Below are 22271 nucleotides of genomic sequence, written 5' to 3'. Positions count from 1 at the left end.
AATTATATGCAAAACTCAAATAAGACATCTTAACAGCTTAATGCTCAAGTATCTGATTATCATTAGGATTCATCCATAGACACACAAGACACACTTAAGACTTATTGTGGCTACACACTGACCTGCGTAAAGCAAGATTATAAGAATTCCTTTCTGATCCATTTCTGTGGAGGAAAAATTTATAAAACTTATTATTAATATTATAATTCTTTTATACATATGAAACAAACAAATGAACAAATGAAAGGATATTTTCATTAGCCTACATTTTTTGCATTACACAGTGATCTACCCAGGCATCAATTTTCCTAGGACTGTTTTACAAGGGCTTTCTAGTGAATGAAGGCGTAAAACTAAAAAAAAAAAAAAACATACAGTACTACAAATTTAGTATGGGCCCAAGAATCTCAGCTGCCTAGTCCTTAAAAATCAGTAGATAATTTGGTAACATTTTGCAGAAGAGACCCATCAGTCTGTGGAAACTGTAAACACAATTATTCACCAACACTACTTGCACATTACAGGAACTCAGCTGGGAGTTATTGTCACTTCCACGTACATTACTGATCTCTCTCCAAGCCACTTTCACATGTGGTGTCCAATCACTGATAAAACGCTGGAATAAATGCATTATTGTAGCAGAAGATTATATAGAGAAATAAAGGGGGTCTTTTCTTTCAGAACTGTTATTCTGTTATTCTGCACATTAACTTAACTCCGTGAAGATTAGTTGGGGTCAGTGGAAAGACTAATCAAGAAGAAGTAGACTTCTACTTATCGTGCGAGAACAAAGTAATGCACTTTCTTTCAATCAAATGTAAGACAAATTCAATTAATTATTTAGCTATGACAAAAAGAAATGGCTAAACCACTTCCCCAGCAGACTTTTATTTATTTAAAAATATGTATCATCAAGTATATTTATTTGTTATGAAATTAGTAAAAATAACTCACACTTTTGCATTTCATTCTTAACCGTGATCATTTATAGCTTTATGTACTTTTATAAAATTTTATCCCAGACATACAGAACCAAAATCCAGTCAGCTGTAATAACAGGTTAATTCAATATATTTTTGTTAAATAAATTATATTTGAGTAAATATAAATCGTACCTGAATGTTTGTTGCGTTCTGTGGTTTGTCTCCTAATGTAATCCTGTTTGCTCTTTCTTCTCGAATGTACCTTTATTTCCCCATCCATTTAATTTATCTCTGGCCTGATGGCTCCGCCCAGCTCTTCGTTCCTGCGAACTTAAAAAGTAACTTATAGTTCATAGGTCGGTTCAGTGTTCACAGAGTCCAGTATTTTAGTAGGTTGGAATTTTCATGAAACAAGAGATGCTTTACATGAGGCTACAGGCTAAGATGTGTATCTGTATGCTGTATCAGAATATTGTTTAGCCCGGGTTAAAGATTTATATTCATTAATCCATCCCCAGTAAGCCCCCTGGCTGTCTTCTTTTTCTTTCTTCCTCATGCATTATTTTGAATATGTAAAGCTCTGTTTAGGTTGGGTAAGGCTCTAAATAAATAAAATACATTAGCATTAGCATTTAGCATGAATACCAAAGCTTAGTATCCCTACAATAGGGATTTTTACACTTTCTGGTGGTCCCCTTAACCAAACCCTGATGTGGGACTGAAATCAGTGTTTGATCCTTCATTCTGAGTCATATGACTGGATTTACTTCCTGTTTCTGTTTTCATGATGGTGAGAAAAAAGTTGCGTCCCATCATACACTCTCAAGATACATATTACATTTTCTACATTTACTCACACATGCACGCAAGCAAGCGCACACGCGCACACACACACACACACACACACATGCATAATCTTATGAGTAATGTTTACAGTATTACTGTTCTGCCACTTCAATGCATACGTTGACAGACAGATAACTTCTCTACCAATCACCATGCTGAAGCAGATATTCTGTTCACTCCGTTTAATGGATGACTGGAGGTAGGGTAAAACTAAAAAGAACAAATTAAATCTAAGTACATCAAAAAAGTAGTATTTCACATACTGTATAATTACTGGTGTACCATAAGCATGTATGCAATACCACTGCATATAAGTCTGCACTCATGCATATGTAATAAGCACTGTAACTGTAAATAAAGTATCTGAAATCTTTCACATTCCAAACTGTATACTAAATAAATAGCAACATACTGCACCAAAATAACAATATGTACTTGTAACATAAATAATATAACATTTGTGTATAACCAATAAACACATGACACACACCTGTATAAGAATTAAAGTTTGCACTAAACACATAATACTATATAATATAGTTTAATTACACTTAACATAAACTCACAAACCAACGATACTCCCTAAAGACAAGAACTGTAGTGGATGGCTGAAGATGGAAGGAACCACAATAACAGGCTGCTCTCTTCCATGCAATAGACTAAAGCTGGTCCTATATTGATGACATCATCCGCAAGTTACAACTCGTAAAGGAGCCACCTCTTCTCTAATATTACATATGACAACACACTCCCCGTCTGGTATCACACGATAGCAAACCTTCCGCTAATAAACTATGAAAAAAATAGACCAGTCTCTGGTTTACTCTGAAGGAATGATCATTATCACTTCAGTTATGGGTCTGATGAACACTTTTGCCTCTTCTTTATCCATAACCTTGATCTCCACCTTTCGTACCCTTCCATCTTCACTTGGGAACACTCTGGAGATGCGCCCCAAAGGCCACTGGTTACGTTTGGACTGATGGTCTTTCATAAGAACTACACTGCCCTCTGTGATGTCTTGCCTTTCCATATGCCACTTCTTCCTAGGTTGCAAAAGAGATATTGTTTTCACCACCTGTCTCAGATATTGAAGAGATATTGTTTTCACCACCTGTCTCAGAAGGTGAACGCCAGATTTTGAACCTGTTTCCACTGCTTTTTGTAAAGGTTGGCGTGACCAAATTCTCCAGGTGGACAAGGACAATGACCGTATTTATAAGTGAGTAATGTTGAGGGGGTGAGTATGAGAGGGTCCTCCGGGTCCATGGAAACCGCTACCAACGGTCTGGAATTTATTATCGCTGTTGCCTCTGCCATGAATGTTACGAGAACCTGAACCCCACGCGCCTCATAGGAGAGGGCAATAAGCCCAGTGTAGTGGGGGCCAGCCCCCGTTGCGGCCCCAGACCATGTAAAAGCTGCTTTGACTTACGCCACTAGCTGATGCGGTGGACGTGAATCAAAAGAGCACGTACTGGACAAAGTAAGTGAAGTCTTGCTGCAAGGGAATACCTCTTGCTAGTGCAATTGATGAGGCGATTCCCCTGGTTGAATGAACCCTGATTCCTAGAGGCGAAGTGAGCCCACGCGCCTCATAGGAGAGGGCAATAGCATCTCTCACGCCGCTTGCGGCTTCAAAACATGTAAAAACTGCTCTGACTTACGCCACTGGCTAATGCGGTGGACGTAAATCTGAAGAGCACGTACTGGACACAGTAAGTGAAGTCTCTCCTGCTCCGAAGCTGTAAAGGCGGAGGACAGAAGGCTTTAAAACAATAGGATGCATATTGGCAAATGTGTGTGGAGAGGACCAACCCTCCGTGTCACATACTTGCTGCAAGGGAATACCTCTTGCTAATGCAATTGATGAGGTGATTCCCCTGGTTGAATGAGCCCTGATTCCTAGAGGCGAAGTAAGCCCACGCGCCTCATAGGAGAGGGCAATAGCTGTCCGATCCTCTTAGAGAGGTAACACCATTTAGAAAAACCATCCCAACTTTTCAAATACATTCTATTTGAGGGGAGGCAGTCCTAGTACTTAGAATAGTCTTAATTACGCTGGCTGGAAGACCAGCTTGAATTAGAGTCAGAGAGTAGTAAAGGGGACATTTGCTGATCTTGCGAGGCAAAGAGGTCCACCTACGCTACATGAAATTTTCCAAGAATGTAAATCGCCCTGAGGGACAGGAATCTGGTGCGCTAGCTATTTAGCAGCGCGAGCACAGTCCGCCCTGGCGATTAATATACGAGACTGCCATAGTGTTGTCCACCCGCACTAGGACATGGTAGTCTCAACTGCTGGAGGAAGTGCTTTAGGGCCTGAAATAGAGCCATGATTTTGAGGCAATTGATGTGCCGCGCAAAAATATGGCCTCTCCAGCTCCTTTGGGCTGGACGGTCATTCAAGACCGCACCCTAGCCCCTGAGGAAAGCGTCTGTCGTTAGCATCTGCGACGACAAGACGAACTTAGAGTGGGACCCAGAGTTAGAAACCGGGGTCTGAACCACATAGGAAGGGTACGAAGCACCTGAATCCCCCTTATTGGGGATTGGCCCTAGAGTAAAATCCCCTGGTTCTTAGCCACAACTGAAATGCTCTCATGTGCAGAAGGTCCAAAGGTGTCACCGTGGATACAGCTGCCATGAGAGCTAAGATCTCTGGAAGTGATGGTCACTTTCTGGTCTAGCTTGATTTCCTTGACGGTGTTGAGAATGGATTCGACACGAGCGGGAGACAGCTGTGCCCGCTTACGCTCAAATTCCATGTGACACCCAAAAATGTTGTCCTCTAAACAGGAAAGAGCATGCTTTCATGGCATTGGATCTCAATCCTAGGAAACAAAGATTAGCTAGAACGACATGCTGATGTCGAAGCGCTAGCTACTGAGACTGGGCCAGCCAGTCATGTAATTCAATACGGATGCTCTGGAGTCGTAAGAGCCAGAACTACATCCATGTATTTTGTGTATGTGCGGGTGAAAAAGCTAGACCAAATGGAAGGACCCGATACTGGTAAGCTTCGCCCCCGAAAGCGAACCTCAGGAACCTCCTGTGTTGTGGCAATATTTCCATTGATTTATTTTTAGATAGCGGTAAAGCCCGCAAAATCTAAAAAATTGGACGCAGCCCTCCGTTCCTCTTGCACTTTCCGGTTTCATGGAAGTGGAGACCACGCCATTAAAACGCGGAGGGTGATGTGAGAACTGAATCCTGTAGTTTCTCTGTACAGTGCTTAGTGCCAAAGGAGATATACTTGGCAGTAGCTTCCACGCTGCCAGTTTCTCAGAAAGGGGCAAAGCTCAGCGGCTTGGTTAAACGGGGGGGATGTTAGATGTTCGGCATCCTGAAACATGGCAGGAAAAACCCGAAGAACTAACATTTTATTGGAGACTGGAGTTGCCCGAAACACCAGTGGTGGCGGAGCAAGAACACCAACCTCCTGGGGGTGCCAGGGAGAACACTTTATTCTTTAAAAGGAATTCTGCGTGCCTCTCCCCATTGGGGGGCCACCCCCCACGGTCCTGGGCACATGAACCTCAGGGTCTTATTTGTGAAGACAATATAGTCTGACCTCTTTTGAGGCGGATTGCGTGATGCACCCCAATCTTGCGACGGGGTGCCCAGCTCAAAAACACTCTCCTTGTGTGTTTCATGCCTCGCAACAGTCAGACCCGGTCGAGACTGGGTGGCCGACAGTCCCGACTCTTGAGCAAGGCGGGGAAGGAATTTCCCGAAGGCTTGTTATACAAACTTCGCCTCATGAACCTAGTGGCGACCGAGTTAACGACATCGCCAAGTAGGCCGGGAGGCGAGATGGGGCATCGAGGAAGAATACACGATCCTTCTCCTTAATGCCCCTGAGATTCAACCACAAGTGCCTCTCCGCGGAGACCATAGCAGCCATAAAACGGCCGATAGCACGAGCCGTCTGCTTTGTTGCACGAAGAGACAAGTCTGTGGCCCGGCGTAAATCCAATACGCCTTACCTTGCAGAGCCCTGCCAGTACTCAAGTCTCTCAGCAGGTCAGCCTGGTAGGCGTGCAAAACCGCCATGGTGTGCAATGCGCCAACCTGACCTGCTGCCTGAAAAGCTTTTCCCTCCAGGGAAGATAAAAAGTCTACACAGCTTGAAAGGAAATAATAGCTTTTCAGGAAGGATGATGTCCCAGAAGAGAGATAGCCTGGAAGCGTCTCTTCTATCTGGGTGTCATCATATAACTCCGCGTTTCTACCTCAATTATATTTAAATAAATAAATAAGTTGATGGCAGGAAAACACGGGATGAATACAGCTTACTCCATGAAAGGGTTAACTTATATGGAGATTGCTAAGAAAAGGGGAGAGAGCGACGTTGAGGCTCCGCCCCCGGCCACCCGACAGAACCTGCCGTCTATGTTTTTTTTTTTTTTTTATTATTATTTTTGAGTGCTTAGAGCCTATTACCATCTCCGCGGAAGCAAGAGAGGATGTTTATCCTTGCCCATTCACAAGAAGCGCGGCGCGCGCTTGCGAGCGGACAGAGGGATTTCCCGATCCGATGAGAACGCGAAAGAAAGGAGTTTTAAATCCGTCTCTCACTGCTCTGCCGGATGCACGAGGTTAAGCCCCAGGAATGCGCGGCGGCTCGAAGATTCTCAAGGAATGCGAGGCGCGCGCGTAGCACTTAATCAAAGCAGTAAAGTGTAGAGATCGCCCTCCGATATGGATTATACACACGGAGGGACATCTTTAAACTCTGCCATTATCGGTGAGTTAAACACTTATTTTTGCTGGTTAGACACACACGCTCACAACTAGGTGAAGACAAGAATCTGAGGAATGTTTCCGGTTCACTCCTATTTATAACCTGCAGGTGCGTCCTATCAGATGACGTCACCTGACCGAGGTTATAAAAGCCAAAAATTTGGCGTGTTTGGTACACACATGCTTCACAACCGGCAACATGACAAGATGTTCCCATAGCGTTTTCACGCAGCATCGAGTGTAGCCTTTGAAAGGGAACAATTGCAGCTGCTGCAGATGGTAGTGATCTTAAACCATCATCCACATAGAAATCCCTTTCTATGAACCTTCCAACTTCTGCTCCAAACTCTGTCGCAGCCTCTCTTGCTGCATGTCTAAGCCCATAAATCGCAACAGCAGGAGAAGGACTGTACTCAATAAATCTCTTTTCTGGGTTGTTATCTTCAAACCAGAAGAACCTGAGAAGGTTCCTGTCGTCTGGCTTGACGAGTAAGCAGTGGAACATTTGCTGAATATCTGAAGTAAATGTTGAGATTCAGGCCCTTTAAAAGTACATCGTTAATTGAAACCCTAATAAATTGACAGCTTCTCCAAAAAACTCCAAAAAGCGGCAAGTACCAACACTCACCCTGCTGCTTAACACTAGAAGCGCAGAGTACCGGTCATTTGACCGCAATGGGGAAAAAAATAAATACTTCACACTCAATTAAATTCCAGGACCCTCTTTCATGACTTTTCCTATATATATATATATATATATATATATCATTTTAATTTAAATCAAACTCTTTAATGGTTAGTGATTGGTATTGGTGCATGGGCGTCAACTCGCACATTCTGGTAATGGTTAGTGATTGTTGCAGACATTCACACTACGAAACAACTGTAGGCATTTGCAGTTCCTACAGATATTAGTAGCAACAGAAATGGAGGCAAAGACGTTTTATTCCACAAAGAATGTTGCCGTTTGTGCGGGCAAAAAACAAAGGGTTAAAAAGTCTTTTATTAATATATAGTAGTTATTCAGTTACTGATTTTTCCACTGACTTTATTTGACATTCTGATTTTGTTTTACTTGTATCCTAACTCTATACTGTCTGTACAGCGTTCTGTAAAAGAGAACAAGTTGCCTCAAAGCACAAAAAAATTGTGAGAAAAAAAAGAAAACGGTATGTACTTTTCTTGCAACAACATTAAACAATCTGTACATGTCAGTGGTGCGCTGAAGGTATTTAATGGTTCTAATGTTGGCTTTTACAGGCTACTTTACACTGATCAACAGTTTGTGCCCTGCTGTAACCAGCAGATAAAAGGAATATTTGTTCAAGTCATAATATAATACAACATATTTTTGCTGTGTATTATTATTTTTTCTGTGTATGAGAATTGCATTTCAATTAATGTTTCATGGTGCACCAGATGGCAAGTCCTCTACTGCTTAAGAGTATAGTATATACTACATAAGAGTGTAGTATATAAAATTAAAAAGCTATTTACACATGAGTGCTCAAATGTAAAGCAAATTAATAATTTATTGTGTATATTTAACTTCATTCAGCTTTTTTTTTCAATTTTTTCTATTGAACAATTGTCATACATAAACATTACAGAAGCAACTAATTAAATGTATTATTATTATCAAATGAAAAGAAAAATGAAAAACTCCCCACCCACACACACACACACACACACACACATCCTGGCATCCTTCGGCTCAAACTAATCTGTGTGATTTAGATTGGTCATACATCCAGTCCGATGCTTGACCCAGTCCAGATAATCATTCAGGCAGTACCTGTAAGCTTGCGAAATAAGCAATAAATGGTTTCCATTTGTGAAAAAATAACATATTATTAGAACCTCTCAGTGTATATTTTATCTTTTCTAGCTTAAGAAAAAATAATAAATCTTTAACCCACTGAGAGATTGAGGGAAAATTAACGGACTTCCAGTGTAAAAGTATTGTACGTCTGGCCAACAAAGATGAGAAGGTGGCGACGTCTTTATGTGCAGAACTTAATGGAACTCAAAATCAAATTCAAATTCAAATTTTATTTGTCACGTACACAGTCATACACAGTACGATATGCAGTGAAATGCTTTTTTGACTACCAGTGACCTTAAAATAAAAAACTTAAACATAAGAATAAACATAAATAAAAGGTAATACGGTAGAAAATAAAGTTAACTGGTAAAATATACTGTACAAGTAAAAATAAAGACATATTGCAGTAAAAGAAATATTGCAGGAAAATGACTGTGAATAAGAATAAAAATATACTGTACAAATAAAAACAAAATATATATAATATAGAAATATGAAAGAAGAAAATAGAAATTTGTCCATAAGTACTGTAAAAAATGGCTGAGGTGTGCAAATATGCATAAAGTGACTGTCTTCTTAAAGTGTCTTATTATTAAAGTGATTTGTGCAGTGGTCCATAATGAAAGTATAGGTATATAGTGCAAAAATTGTCAGGGAGCTCGGTGCGGATGATTCGTTCAGCTGAATGCACCACCCTCTGTAGAGCTCGTCTGTCCTGCATGGTGCTGTTCCCGAACCAGGTTGTGATGTTTCCTGTCAGGACGCTCTATATGGTGCAGGAGTAGAAGTTCCTTAGCACCTTGGAGGGCAGTCTAAAGTCTCTTAAGCGTCTGAGGTAGTAGAGACGCTGCCGGGCCTTTTTCACCGCGGTGTTGATGTGACAGGACCATGACAGGTCCTGCTTGATGTGAACACCGAGGTATCGAAAGCTGTCCACTCTCTTCACTGGGCTGCTGTTGATTTACATTTACATTTAGGCATTTGGCAGACGCTCTTATCCAGAGCGACTTACATTTTTTTATCTCATTATACATCTGAGCAATTGAGGGTTAAGGGAGTGGTTGTGGGGTTTGAACCTGGGATCTTCCGAACCGTAGTCCAATGCCTTAACCATTGAGCTACCCCTGGCCCCACTGGGGTCTGGTAGTTCCTCTCCTGCTTTGTACAAAAGCCCACAATCAGCTCCTTTGTCTTGCTGACGTTCAGGAGGAGATTGTTCCTCTGGCACCATTTCTCCAGATTTCCCATCTCCTCTAGGTAGGCCGACTCATCATTGTTGGCGATCAGGCCCACCACGACAGTGTCGTCAGCAAACTTGATGACGGCGGTGGAGTTGGTAGTCGGCACGCAGTCGTGGGTGTACAAAGAGTACAGCAGGGGGCTCAGAACACAGCCCTGGGGTGCTCCAGTGCTGAGAGTGAGGGAGGCTGAGACATGACCGCCCATCCTTACTGCCTGTGGTCTGCCAGTTAGGAAGTTTGAGATCCACTGGCACATAGATGAGCTGAGTCCCAGGTGCTCCAGTTTGGTGGTGAGTGTGGAGGGAATTATGGTATTAAATGCAGAGCTGTAGTCGATGAAGAGCATTTTCACATAATTCCCTTTCCTAGAGTCCAGGTGAGTGAGTGATGTGTGGAGGAGGTGAGAAATGGCATCATCAGTAGAACGGTTGGGGCGGTATGCAAACTGTAGTGGGTCAAGTGTGTCTGGTAGTGAAGAAATGATGAAGTCTCTGACCAGGCGTTCAAAGCACTTCATCACTACTGAGGTGAGAGCTACAGGGCGATAGTCATTAAGAGAAGCAGGTTGAGGTTTCTTTGGGACAGGAACAATAATGGACTCTTTGAAGCATGTGGGGATCACCGACTGAGATAAAGAGATGTTGAATATCTCAGTGAACACAGGTGCTAGCTGGTCTGCGCAGGCTCTGAGGATACGACCTGAGATGCCGTCTGGTCCTGCTGCTTTCCTGGTGTTCACTCTCTTGAAGGCTCTCCTCACGTCATGCTCGGTGATGATGAACGCGCTTCCGGCGCTGGCAGTGACTTCCTGTCTGCAGCCGTTAGCGCCGCTAGCATTAGCGCCGCTAGCGTCTTTAGCTGCAGCCTCGAAGCGAGCATAGAAAGTGTTCAGCTCATCTGCCAGAGTCACGTCCGCGTTCGTCATACCGGTTGTTGGTGCTTTATAGTCTGTAATTGTCCTTGATCCCTGCCACAGGCTCCTAAAGTCACTCTGTTGGAGTTGTGACTCTAGTTTTCTTCCATAGCGCTGCTTCGCCTCTTTCACCGCCTTCCGGACGCTGTATTGACCCAGCCTTGTATGGTTCCATGTCCCCCGACGCGAGTCCCGTGTTGTAGGCAGCGGTGCGAGATCTCAGAGCGTCGCTAGTCTTTTTTTTCACGGTATCATCCGCTAGTTTCCCGATGAATCCCACAACCGCTTCCGTAAACACGCTGACGTCATCATCGGAGCTGTTCCTGAACATGTCCCAGTCTGCGTCATCGAGTGCGTCCTGTAACGTGGCCACCGATTGGTCCGTCCAGCGCGCGACCTCCCTCTGAACCGGAACTTCCTGTTTCAGCCTTTGTTTGTATTTTGGCATGAGGAAGATGGCGGCGTGGTGGGATTTACCAAACGGAGGGTGAGATTGTGCCTTGTAGCCGTCCTTGACCGTAGTGTAGCAATGGTCCAGTGTCCTTTCGCCCCTGGTGGGGCAGGTGATATGCTGATAAAAGTTCGGCGCTGCGCGTTTGAGGTTGGCACTATTAAAGTCCCCCCCCACAATAAGCACAGCGTCCCGGTGTTGTGTTTGTTGTTGTGTGAGTGCCTCATGCAGCTCGCATAAGGCAGTGTCCGTGTCCGCCTGTGGTGGAATATAAACGGCGCTGATTATGACCGATGTGAACTCTCGAGGTAGATAAAAAGGACGACACATAATGGACAGTAGTTCCAGGTTTGGTGTGCAGGAGCGTGTGAGAGGAACAACTCTCGCGCTGTTGCACCAGCTGCTGTTCACCATTAAACACATGCAGCCTCCCCTTGACTTCCCCGAGTCTCGTGTCCTGTCCATGCGGTGAACCGAGAAGAACTCGGCCGGCTGGATGGCGTGGTCCGGCACCGCTGGGTTCAGCCATGTCTCGGTGAAGCAGAGGAGATTGCAGTCCCGAATGTCTCTCTGGAACTTTATCCTGGCCCTGAGGTCATCAAGCTTGTTTTCCAGTGACTGGACGTTGGCGAGCAGGATGCTAGGCAGAGGTGTGCGGTGTGCACGGACTCTCAGCCTGTTCCTGACGCCGGCTCGTTTCCCTCTGGGCCGCCGCTTCGCGTCGCGTCCTTTGTTTTTCCACAGGATCTCACTCGGCCAGCTCGAATCCGGAGTTAAAAACGTTGAATTGTGAGCACATTGTATACCAATAGAAACAAGAGTGTCTCTATCATAACTAATGTACTCCATGGTGGTAATTTTACCGGTTTAGAGTTACTGAAAGATATCTAAAAAAACGAAAACAAAGTAAAATAGGTCGGAGCAGTCGTGACAGCAGCCGACCTCACCGGCGCCATCTTGCCGGAACTGAAACATCTGTAATGCGAAATATAGCAGTTAATGGACATGGCCTCAACTGTACCCCAAGTATAGTGGACATGAGATTAAAAAAACCTGTCCAAAAGTTGTGCAGGTTTGGGCACAAAAAGAACATGTAACTTAAGTTACAAGGAGAGGCATGGCACCTGTCACATCTGTCCTCAACATCAGGGAATATTTCAGCCAACCTTGATTTGGAATAATGGACTCTGTGCAAAACCTTAAACTGAATAAGACTGAGATGGGCACAGGAAGAGCTAGAGCTTATTCTTTCTATAGCCTTCTACCAACATTCCTCACTCAACTGCAATCCCAGTTCATTTTCCCAAGCAGCTCTGGTTTTAGCGATTTTACAATCACCATAAGATAAAATAAAAAAAATTTATAAATTCTTGATATCACACCTCGCTGATATGGATTAGATGTGATCAGATTTTCCCAGGGCTGCCTGGGGGGTATAGAAGGAAAATTAGGAAAACGCTTGGATACAAAGTTGCGGGAACTTGGGGGTAACGAAAAAAATGAGATGCAGGCAGCTTTGTGATGCTTTTGTCGTGCCATGATAAAAATGCTGAATCTAAAAGTGACGGGGGAAACAAATAATTTTTATGCCATGTACCCATTTCTGATGCAGATCCAAATTTAAAGTGGCGTCTAAACTGATACCAAATCTTAAGTGTATTAAGTACCACTGGGTTATCAGTGTATTGAGTGGGTTTGATTGGAAATGAAGTGCAAAGTAGAGCTAATATACAGGGTGGTTTACAAGACAGTAACTCTAATTTGCACCATGGGGATTCAAATGAGTTTATCCAAAAATTAAATTTTTGAATATGTGCAGCCCAGTAGTAAATTTGAAAATTAGGCAGAGCTACATCTCTGTAGTAAGGTCTTACGGATACTAGGAGGTTTCCCAGCCCAAAGAAAAGAGATTATGATTTTATCTAAGGAATCAAAAAAATACTTAGGAAGAAATAAAGGAAGTGATTGAAAAAAATTAAGAAATTTAGGAAGAATGGTCATTTTAACTGCATTGATTTTTCTGGCTAAAGAAAGAGGCAGATTGCTCCATCTCTGAATATCAGATTTAACATCAGTAATAAGAGAGGAGAAGTTGGCATGAGAAAGGTCAGACAGAGAACGAGTCACTGTAATACCAAGATATTTAAAGTCTGAACAATTGAATTTAAAAGGCAGGTTTAGATGCTGAAGTTGTAAAGCACTATTGTTAACCGGGTAGTATTCACTCTTATGCAAATTTAGTTTATACCCAGAGAAAAAACCAAAATTATCCAAAATGGTTAAAATAACAGGAATATAGGATGCAGGATCAGTCACATATAACAACAAGTCATCGGCATATAGGGATAATTTATGTTCCAACCCATTACGAATAATACCTTTAAAAGCAAGAGAAGATCTAAGCTTAATAGACAATGGTTCAATAGCAAGGGTGAAAAGCAGTGGTGACAGTGGGCACCCCTGCCGGGTACCACGACCAAGAGTAAAATAATCAGAGCTTATATCATTTGTATGAACACTAGCTTGCGGGGATTTGTAAAGGAGGCAAATCCAAGAAATTCATTTATTACCAAACCCAAATTTCCTTAATACGGCAAACAAGTATTCCCACTCAACCCTATCGAAAGCTTTCTCAGCATCCAGTGAAATTACAACCTCAGGAGATACAGATGTTTGCTTGGAGTAAATTATATTAAAAAGTGTAGGAGTATTAAAAAAGAAATGCCGTCCTTTTATGAAACCGGTTTGCTCCTCAGATATAACGTGGTAAAACATCTTCTAAACAGGATAAAATTACTTTAGCCAAAACTTTCACCATCAGCATTGAGCAATGATAATGGCCTATATGATCCACACTGAAGGGGATCCTTTCCCTTTTTAAGAAGAAGAGCAATTGAGGCTTGGTTTAAGGTAGATGGCAATAAGCCCTGATCGAAGGATTCATTGAACACACCAAGAAGCAATGGTGCCAATTTATCTATAAACTTTTTATAAAATTCAATTGGAAAACCGTCTGGGCCTGGAGCTTTATTGGACAGCATTGCCTTAATTGAAACTTTGATTTCTTTACGAGATAATGGAGAATCCAAGACCCTTACAGATATTGTATCAATAACAGGAATATCAATACTTCGAATGAAATCATTCAATTTTATAATATCTTAAAGGCATTCAGATTTATAAAGGGAGGAGTAATATGATTTAAAAACTGCAATGATCTTTATAGGATTAGTAGTAATAATATTTAAGTCATTTTTAATTTGTGGTATTAGGTGTGAGGCATGCTGTCGTTTTAGCTGATGTGCTAACAATCTACTTGATTTATCACCATATTCATAATACGTTCCCCGAGTCTGTAACAACATACGTTCTGTTTCTTTTGTTGAAAGAAGATCAAATTCTGATTGTAGGTCAATATGTTGCTTGTACAACTCGGGAGAAGGATTAGATGCATAAATATGGTCGAGTTTGCTAATAGCTGATGAGAGTTCGTTGAGCCTAGTCTTGCGACTTCGATTTAGAAAAGCAGAGTATGAGATGATTTGCCCTCTAAGATAAGCCTTGAGAGTTTCCCATAATACTGAATGAGAAGTGGACTCAAGATGGTTAAACAACAAAAATTCATTAATAGTGTTAGAAATGAATGTACAAAACTCTTTGTCCGCTAAAAGAAGTGAGTTAAACCGCCAAGACGATGGGGTCTGTTTATGCGTTGATAATTGGATATCCAGTGATAAGGGAGCATGGTCAGAAATCACAACACTTAAATAATCTGAAGAAACAACAGAAGGATTAAAAAACAGATGAAAAAATAATCAATTCTAGAGTATGAATGATGCACCTGAGAAAAAAACCTGAGAAAAAAATGAGAATTTTTTTATTTACAGGATTACGAAATCTTCATGAGTCTACAAGGCCATTCTGTGACATGAAATCAAAGAATATTTTAGACATGGCAGACTGGGACACAACACGAGAGCTAGAGCGATCCAAAACTGGATCAGAAACACAGTTTAAATCTCCCCCAAAAATGATCAAGTGGGTGTTTAAGCAGGGAAGGCTACTAAGTAATTTATTCGCAAAATCTGGATCATCGAAGTTTGGAGCATATACATTTACCATCAAAACCTTGGTTTGAAATAGTGTGCCTGCAACAATAAGATACCTGCCATTTCTGTCAGCAATTATATGGCTAGGTGAAAACTGTATCTTTTTGTTAACTATTATGGCCACACCCCGTGACTTAGAATTAAAATTAGAATGAAAAATTTGACCTACCCAGGGACGGAGAAGCCTATTATGATCCTTAACTTGAAGATGTGTTTCTTGTAAAAACACTATATCATGTTAACGTTTCAGGTGATTAAATACCCTAGATCTTTTACTTGGGTTACCTATACCTCTAATGTTCCAGCTAAGAAAACGGATAGGTCTACTACTCCCAGCTAAACTTGGGCCTACATAGGAATTAGCCATTTATCCCAAAAATGTGAAAATGATAGAGTTTCACACAGCCAGAAGGATGACACCCCCCTCCCCCCACATGCGCACACGCACACACACTCACAAACACACACAAAACACAAATCTAAAGTCTCCATCCTAACAAACCCTAGGAGACAGCAAATTAAACTAACTAAAAGAAAAGTCGCTCTCACAGTAACTGTGACCACGATTTAGAGAGTGAGCCCGATGTAGAAGGGGAAAGACGAAAGGGGAAAAAAAAAATTAAGGAAAACAAAAAGGCTTCCACAGATTAAATACAGTAGAACAAAAATAATGCGCAACTGGAAGTATCCTCATCCCCAGCTTATAATAATGTATAGGTAAATAATAACCATCTTGAAAGAAATTGAAGAAAAGGTAAAAAAAGAAGATGGAAGAAAACCAGCAACAACAACAAACAAAAAAAAAACCTAGAGGTGAATGAATACAATATATTAATCAAAAACACTAACTTTGCAAAATAGGAAGCTTGTATAGATAGAGGTAGCATCAAAAAAAAAAAGGAAGAAAGAAAGAAAAGAAAATTACAACAATAAAACAGAATTAAGGTTTCCCATAAGGACGAACTATTTAAAACACCATGAGTGCAGATCACGCAGTTTGGATAGTTTTAATGTAGTCCTTTGCTTCATTGGCCGAAAGAAAATCTTTCCCTACACCATTGTAGGTTAGCCTCAGCCGCGCTGGATAGAACAGACCGTAGCGCACGCCCTCAATGCCACGGAGTTGTCGTCGGACCTTATTAAAAGAAGCACACGCTTTTGCAATTTTTGCTGTGTGGTCGGGAAAAACAGAAATACTAAATTTTCTTTAATTTAATCTGCCCTAACTCTCTGGCACGCCGTAAAACATCAAGGCATTCACTGTGGTAGTGAAATCTGGCCACAACAGCTCGAGGTCGTTCACCAGGCTTTGGTACAGGCTGTAGAGTGCGGTGAGATCGGTCTAAAGTCGGCTCCTTCTCCAGGCTTAGTGCCTCTTTAAGCAACGCAGCGATGCTAGAGGTAGTGCAGCTGTTAGGACCCTCAGGAACACCGATTATGCGAACATTATTATGATGTGATCTGACGTCCAATTCTTCGCATTTGTTATCCAATTTAATTAAATCTGCTGTAAGACGTTGTATCTTACTTTGCATTGCAGTAATATCATCAGTACAACCGGAGAGCAAACGCTCCATCTCACCTACGGTACCCTTTAGCGCAGACAGTCCGGCATCAATGGCGGCCTTGTCATTAGCCAGTTGTGTCTTTACAGCCTGTAAATATTATACAAATGTGAATAATCTTCAGTAAAGTTAGCCTAATACAATATTGTTTCCAATGCTGAAGCACACATTTGTATTACAAAGTATATATAACAAAGTATTTCGCCAGCAAAACATAAACATTAATAGAAATAAAATGTTTAATGGTACCAACTAAACCAGATCTGATGGATTTGATACTTCAGATTCAGATATTTTGATTCAGTAAAAAAAAAAAAAAATTTTTTAGCACACATTCAATCAATAATATTTTTTAAAAGTTTGATCCGACATTATAATTCGCCTCTTTAGTTTTAGAAAACGCGGAAGAATTTTGTTGTACTAAATAATACTTATTCAGTATAATCAGGACCTCTTATTTCTATTTACTTTAGGTCGTTGTTCTTGCAGTGTGCACTTTGCAATGTCAGACACATTCAAATGCAAATAATTTACCCCCTTCCCAGGTGTGAATCAGCTGTTCTCACCTTTACACTCGGAGAAACTAAAATGCACCCCTCCTCACTGTGCACGGTTTCAGCAAAGTAGAGGATCTTGGATCTTGCTTCAGGCCTCTTCTTAAATTTGTGTAAATTTAAAATCTTCTGGATTCTACATTCTAAAATTGACATTCTTACCGTTTTTAATCCCTGGAATGAGATTTTTCTTATCATAACATGCATTGTTTTGCTTTTAATCACTCTACACGGTTTTAATTTTAGATTTTATTTTGAAAATAAATAAATAAACAAAATAAAATTATTTTATTTGCATTTTCCATTCGAAAAAATAGCATTAAAAAATCATGGGGTGTGTATCGAGTGATTTAAAACAATACAAGGCGTGTTATGATAAGGTAACATTTTATCTCTTCCATTTCAGTTATTAAAATATAGTAATGTCAGTTTTGGAATCCACAGAAGCTCAGTGGTCCGAGCACAACGTAATAATCTTTGTATGATAAAATGACTCATGGCATGAAACTACACGAAGCGCTTCATTTTCAAATAATCATTCAACGCTGACCCCAAAGAGCAAAAGAATATGATAATGATAATAATCAGAAGAATAATAAACATCTTAGCATCTTAGTGCTTTTTGCTGTTTATGTCCAGCTTTAAATAATTATTTAATTATTCATAATTAAACCTGCTCACATCGCAAGTATATGTCACCACTCTTTATGATGGATTAATATTCTGACTGAAACAAAGCTGCTCGTGTCGGCTCATATCGGGAGCATTTTGATCGAAGGGCAGATAAAAAGTGAAAGTGTGTACCAACAACGTAGCACAATCCATGTGTGTGAATGGCTAAAATGTGGTTGTGAATAAACTTTTTAGTGAATGTAAAATGTTCGCGTGAACCTGCAGCGCGAGTGCGCTCTTTCACTTTGGCGAGTTTTGATCTAAATTCAGATGAACGCGCACGTCGATATGAGAGATTTATGAGATTTCTCCAAAACGTCAGCACGTCCCTCCCCCAAACAGCGCAGCAATGAGCATTTACTTAAATCTAAACTGAGTTGTTTACAGGAGTCACTGATCAATAGCTCATGATACATACATTTAAACAATTAATTCATACAGATGTACCTGTTTACAGGCCTGTTACTGAATGATTTCCTCCGATAAAGAGCCGTATAAGAACAGTGGAGTGGCACTACACCTACTGTAAAATTACAGTATACACATAAACATACTCATTCAATTTGAGAACATTAATTACCCTAATCTACTTGTCTTTAACTGTAAGAGGAAACCGGAGAACCTGAAGGAAACCCACCAAGTACTAGAGAACTTAAACTCCGAGCACACTAAATACTAAATTCCTTTAATTTAATCTGCCCTAACTCTCTGGCACGCCGTAAAACATCAAGGCATTCACTGTGGTAGTGAAATCTGGCCACAACAGCTCGAGGTCGTTCACCAGGCTTTGGTACAGGCTGTAGAGTGCGGTGAGATCGGTCTAAAGTCGGCTCCTTCTCCAGGCTAAGTGCCTCTTTAAGCAACGCAGCGATGCTAGAGGTAGTGCAGCTGTTTGGACCCTCAGGAACACCGATTATGCAAACATTATTACGACGTGATCTGGCGTTTAATTCTTCACATTTGTTATCCAATTTAATTAAATCTGCTGTAAGACGTTGTATCTTACTTTGCATTGCAGTAATATCATCAGTACAACTGAACAGCGAACGCTCCATCTTACATACGGTACCCTTTAGCGCAGACAGTCTGGCATCAGTGGCGGCCTTGTTATTAGCCAGTTGTGTCTTTACAGCCTGTAATTCCGATTTAATTGTGGACAAGTCATTACCCAATTCAGCACGCAGTTCCGCCTTAAAAATATCCACTCCGAGCACACAGAGGTGGGAATTGAACCTGACTGGGAATCAAACCCATATCCTGGAGGTGCAAGGTGACAGTGCGATCCACTAAGCCACCATGCCACCTGGGTGGTAACCTGTCCTCCATGATTTACTTTTGGGTTGTTAGAGAAAAACACTGACATGACCAAATTAAAATCTGAGTAGCATTGTTAAAATAGGAAATTATCCAATGATTACATTTCTGGACTTTCCAGTGGCCTACCTCAGGAATGGTACGTTTGGGAGAATTGAGCAGATCATGTTCCGTTATCCATGCTTGCTCATTGATTCTATATATATATAGAATATATAGGCTGGTACTGTGCTATCTCAACTGTGTGACAAAATCTTGAAGCTTTTGTTTCTCCTGACTATTTACTCCAATAACCTTTGTTGGCTATTGGCATCCAGGCAGAAGCATTAAACAAAGACACCCAACTCTTGGTTTGACTTGTTCATTGGATTGTGGTGATACCTTGATGTGAGGCTCACCATGACTCGTAGTTTTTCTTTTTTTTACTTTTTAATTTAACCAGATGCCTCTTTTACTGCCAAACTCATCTGGGGGACACAAAATACATGAATACACGTGTAACTATGGGTTAAGCTGGTGCAAATGAAGTAGAAAGCCCAAGTAGAGGAATTAGACTTCTGGATTTCCAGATGTGGTCAGACATGTCCTTGAGCATAGTGTTGATAAAACTCGTCACATTGCGCAACCAGGGCTTCTGTGGTGTAGTTTGGAAAATGAGTTAGGCAGAGAAAAGTTAGTGTGAACCCTTCACTTGTGTACATTACTGTTTAAAATAAACAACAACAACAACAACAACAAAAAGACAAAACAAAAATATTAGAGTCAATAAAAATAATAATTTTATTGGGGAAATTAGTTCCAGTAATCATTACAATTCATAAGATAATGTTTTCCTTGTCAAATAGATTGACATGACAGATATAAAGATACCATAATCCCTAAGAAAATACAATTTAAAATTATTTACAAATCTACTCATCAGGTACACGTGATGTGCCATAACTTGTCTTTAGCCTTTAAACTGTTAAAAAATATTAAGAATAATATGTAAGATGTTTATGACATCACAAACCCAAACTAACCTTCATAGTTAGAACAGATGAAGTTGAGTTTGTTGCTCTGAGGCAGGCTGATCCACTGCTGCCCTCCTCTACACTGCACTGCTCCGGTTCTCTCCTCATTCCTGCAGTCTTCAAACCCTGTCCCGTTCCCCGGGGCCCAGTCCTGGTAACAGATCGTCTCCCCAGTCACCCAGTACCAGAAGCCCAGAGTGCAGGTGTGACGCAGGCCGAGCCACACGTGTTCAGTGGAGGCGTTTTGAGCCACTTCCTTCACCCAGAGCTGCATCTCCTGAGTGAGCACTGAGACCAGGTCATAATGATTGTTCCTGCAGTATCTCAGAGCTTCTTTCCAGGTCAGATTCTGCTTGATCAATACAAGTTTGTCTGGAAATAAAAGCACAAATGTCTTTTTCTTCACAGTATATAATATCTACAATGAAATTCTGCAGTCACTGTTATATATCAGAAAGATATTTAAAAAATACAAAATATAAAAACACAAATAAATGTCAACTTATCACATGAACTAAATAATAAATATACATGTTGAATAAGTGTAGTGTAACTCACTCTCATGGCAGATGAACGGGAGGTTTTCTGTACAGTTCACGTCACTCCAGTAGAGTTGATCAGACACGTTCACTGCAGCACAGTTTAAACCTCCACTGGGTTTGTTAGAGCTCCAGTATCTGAATGAGGAATTACTCTGATCTGACCACTTCCAGCGATCAAAAAACAGACCAATCCAAACATTAGAGAAATTTTGAATCATATTCCTGATCTTCTCATTCTCAGTTTGGTTCCTCACACTGACCAGGTCGATGTAGTTCTCTCTACAGTAGGTCTGAGCATCACGCCAAGTCTTCGTCTCATTATTTATTATATAATAATTACTCTTTGTGTTATTTTCTGAAAAAAGTGTCATAAATGTCTAATATATAATTCAATTAGATTCCTGTAATTAATAGAGCATCAATTTAAAATCAATAAAAAATCAACAAATTTTCCACACAGGTCCTTATTTTCATAATTGTAAAATAGTTTTTTGTTGCATATTACTAACAAAGTTCTTACCTCCATAACACACAAACGGTAATGTCGTGTTACATGTACTGCTATACCATAAACCATCCTTTGTTGCTATGTCAGCACAGAACTCATCCGGGTTGTTTTTCTCCTCCCCACTATCCCAGTTTCTGTAAGTGTCTTCATCTCTGTGGAAGGTTTGGTCTGCCAGAGACCACTGCCATCTCCCAGTGTCTCCTCTCTGTAGACCGATCCAAGCTTGGTTTACAGTTTCCATCTTCAGTGTGTTATTCAGCTTCATCATCTCTTCCATGTTGTTGATGGAGGCGAGATCAGTGTATTTCTGTCTGCAGTAAGTCTGAGCTTCACTCCAGGTTTTATTCTCATTCACAAAGTGATAGCGATGAGGAATATATGTCTCTGTACCACAGACTAATGTGACGAGCAGTACAAAGAGATTCAATAAAACATTACATTGAGTCAGAAGTCTCAGAATATAACTACATGCAAAACTCAAAAGAGAGATCTGTTTTAACATCTTAATACACAAGTATCTGATCATCATAAGAAATCATCTATAAACACACATTAACTTAAGACTTATTGTGGCTACACACTGACCTGAGTAAAGCAAGATTATAAGAATTCCTTTCTGATCCATTTCTGTGGAGGAAAAAAATATAAAACTTACTCTATTATACATATAAAAAAACAAATGAAAGACTATTTCATTAGCATTAATTTGTTGTATTCCACAGGGATCTACCCAGGGACTATTTTTCTAGGACACTTGTTTTACAAGTGCCATTCAAGTCATGCCAGGGCTTTCTGGTGAATGAAGGTGTGAAACTTAAAAAGGAAAAATAAAACAGTACTATAAATTTAGTATGGTCACAAGACTCTTAGTTGCCTAATAAAAATAGATATTTTGCCAGCAATTTGCAGAAGAGACCCATCAGTCTGTGGAAACTGTACACACATTTATTCACCAACACTACTTGCACATTACAGGAACTCAGCTGGGAGTTATTGTCACTTTACCTTGATGGTTTGCAAACATGAGTGAAACGCTGAAATAAATGCAT

The 22271-nt window shown here is 40.8% G+C and overlaps 1 protein-coding gene across 1 annotated transcript; it reads right to left on the bottom strand.

Moving 5' to 3' along the window:
* Positions 1–2589: 2589 nt before the first annotated feature.
* On the bottom strand, positions 2590–21499 carry LOC128506362 (C-type mannose receptor 2-like). Its single transcript, XM_053476783.1, has 5 exons — positions 21235–21499; positions 20731–21069; positions 20182–20544; positions 19599–19626; positions 2590–2815 (listed from the first exon to the last, which is right to left on the bottom strand). The coding sequence occupies exons 1-5, from the start codon at positions 21497–21499 to the stop codon at positions 2590–2592; spliced, it is 1221 nt and encodes a 406-aa protein (XP_053332758.1).
* Positions 21500–22271: the final 772 nt, after the last annotated feature.

Source organism: Clarias gariepinus, chromosome 18 (assembly GCF_024256425.1).
Source record: "Clarias gariepinus isolate MV-2021 ecotype Netherlands chromosome 18, CGAR_prim_01v2, whole genome shotgun sequence".
Classification (NCBI taxonomy): Eukaryota; Metazoa; Chordata; class Actinopteri; order Siluriformes; family Clariidae; genus Clarias; species Clarias gariepinus.
The sequence above is the reverse complement of the archived record's forward strand: the minus strand, read 5'-3'. Positions and strand labels throughout refer to the sequence as shown.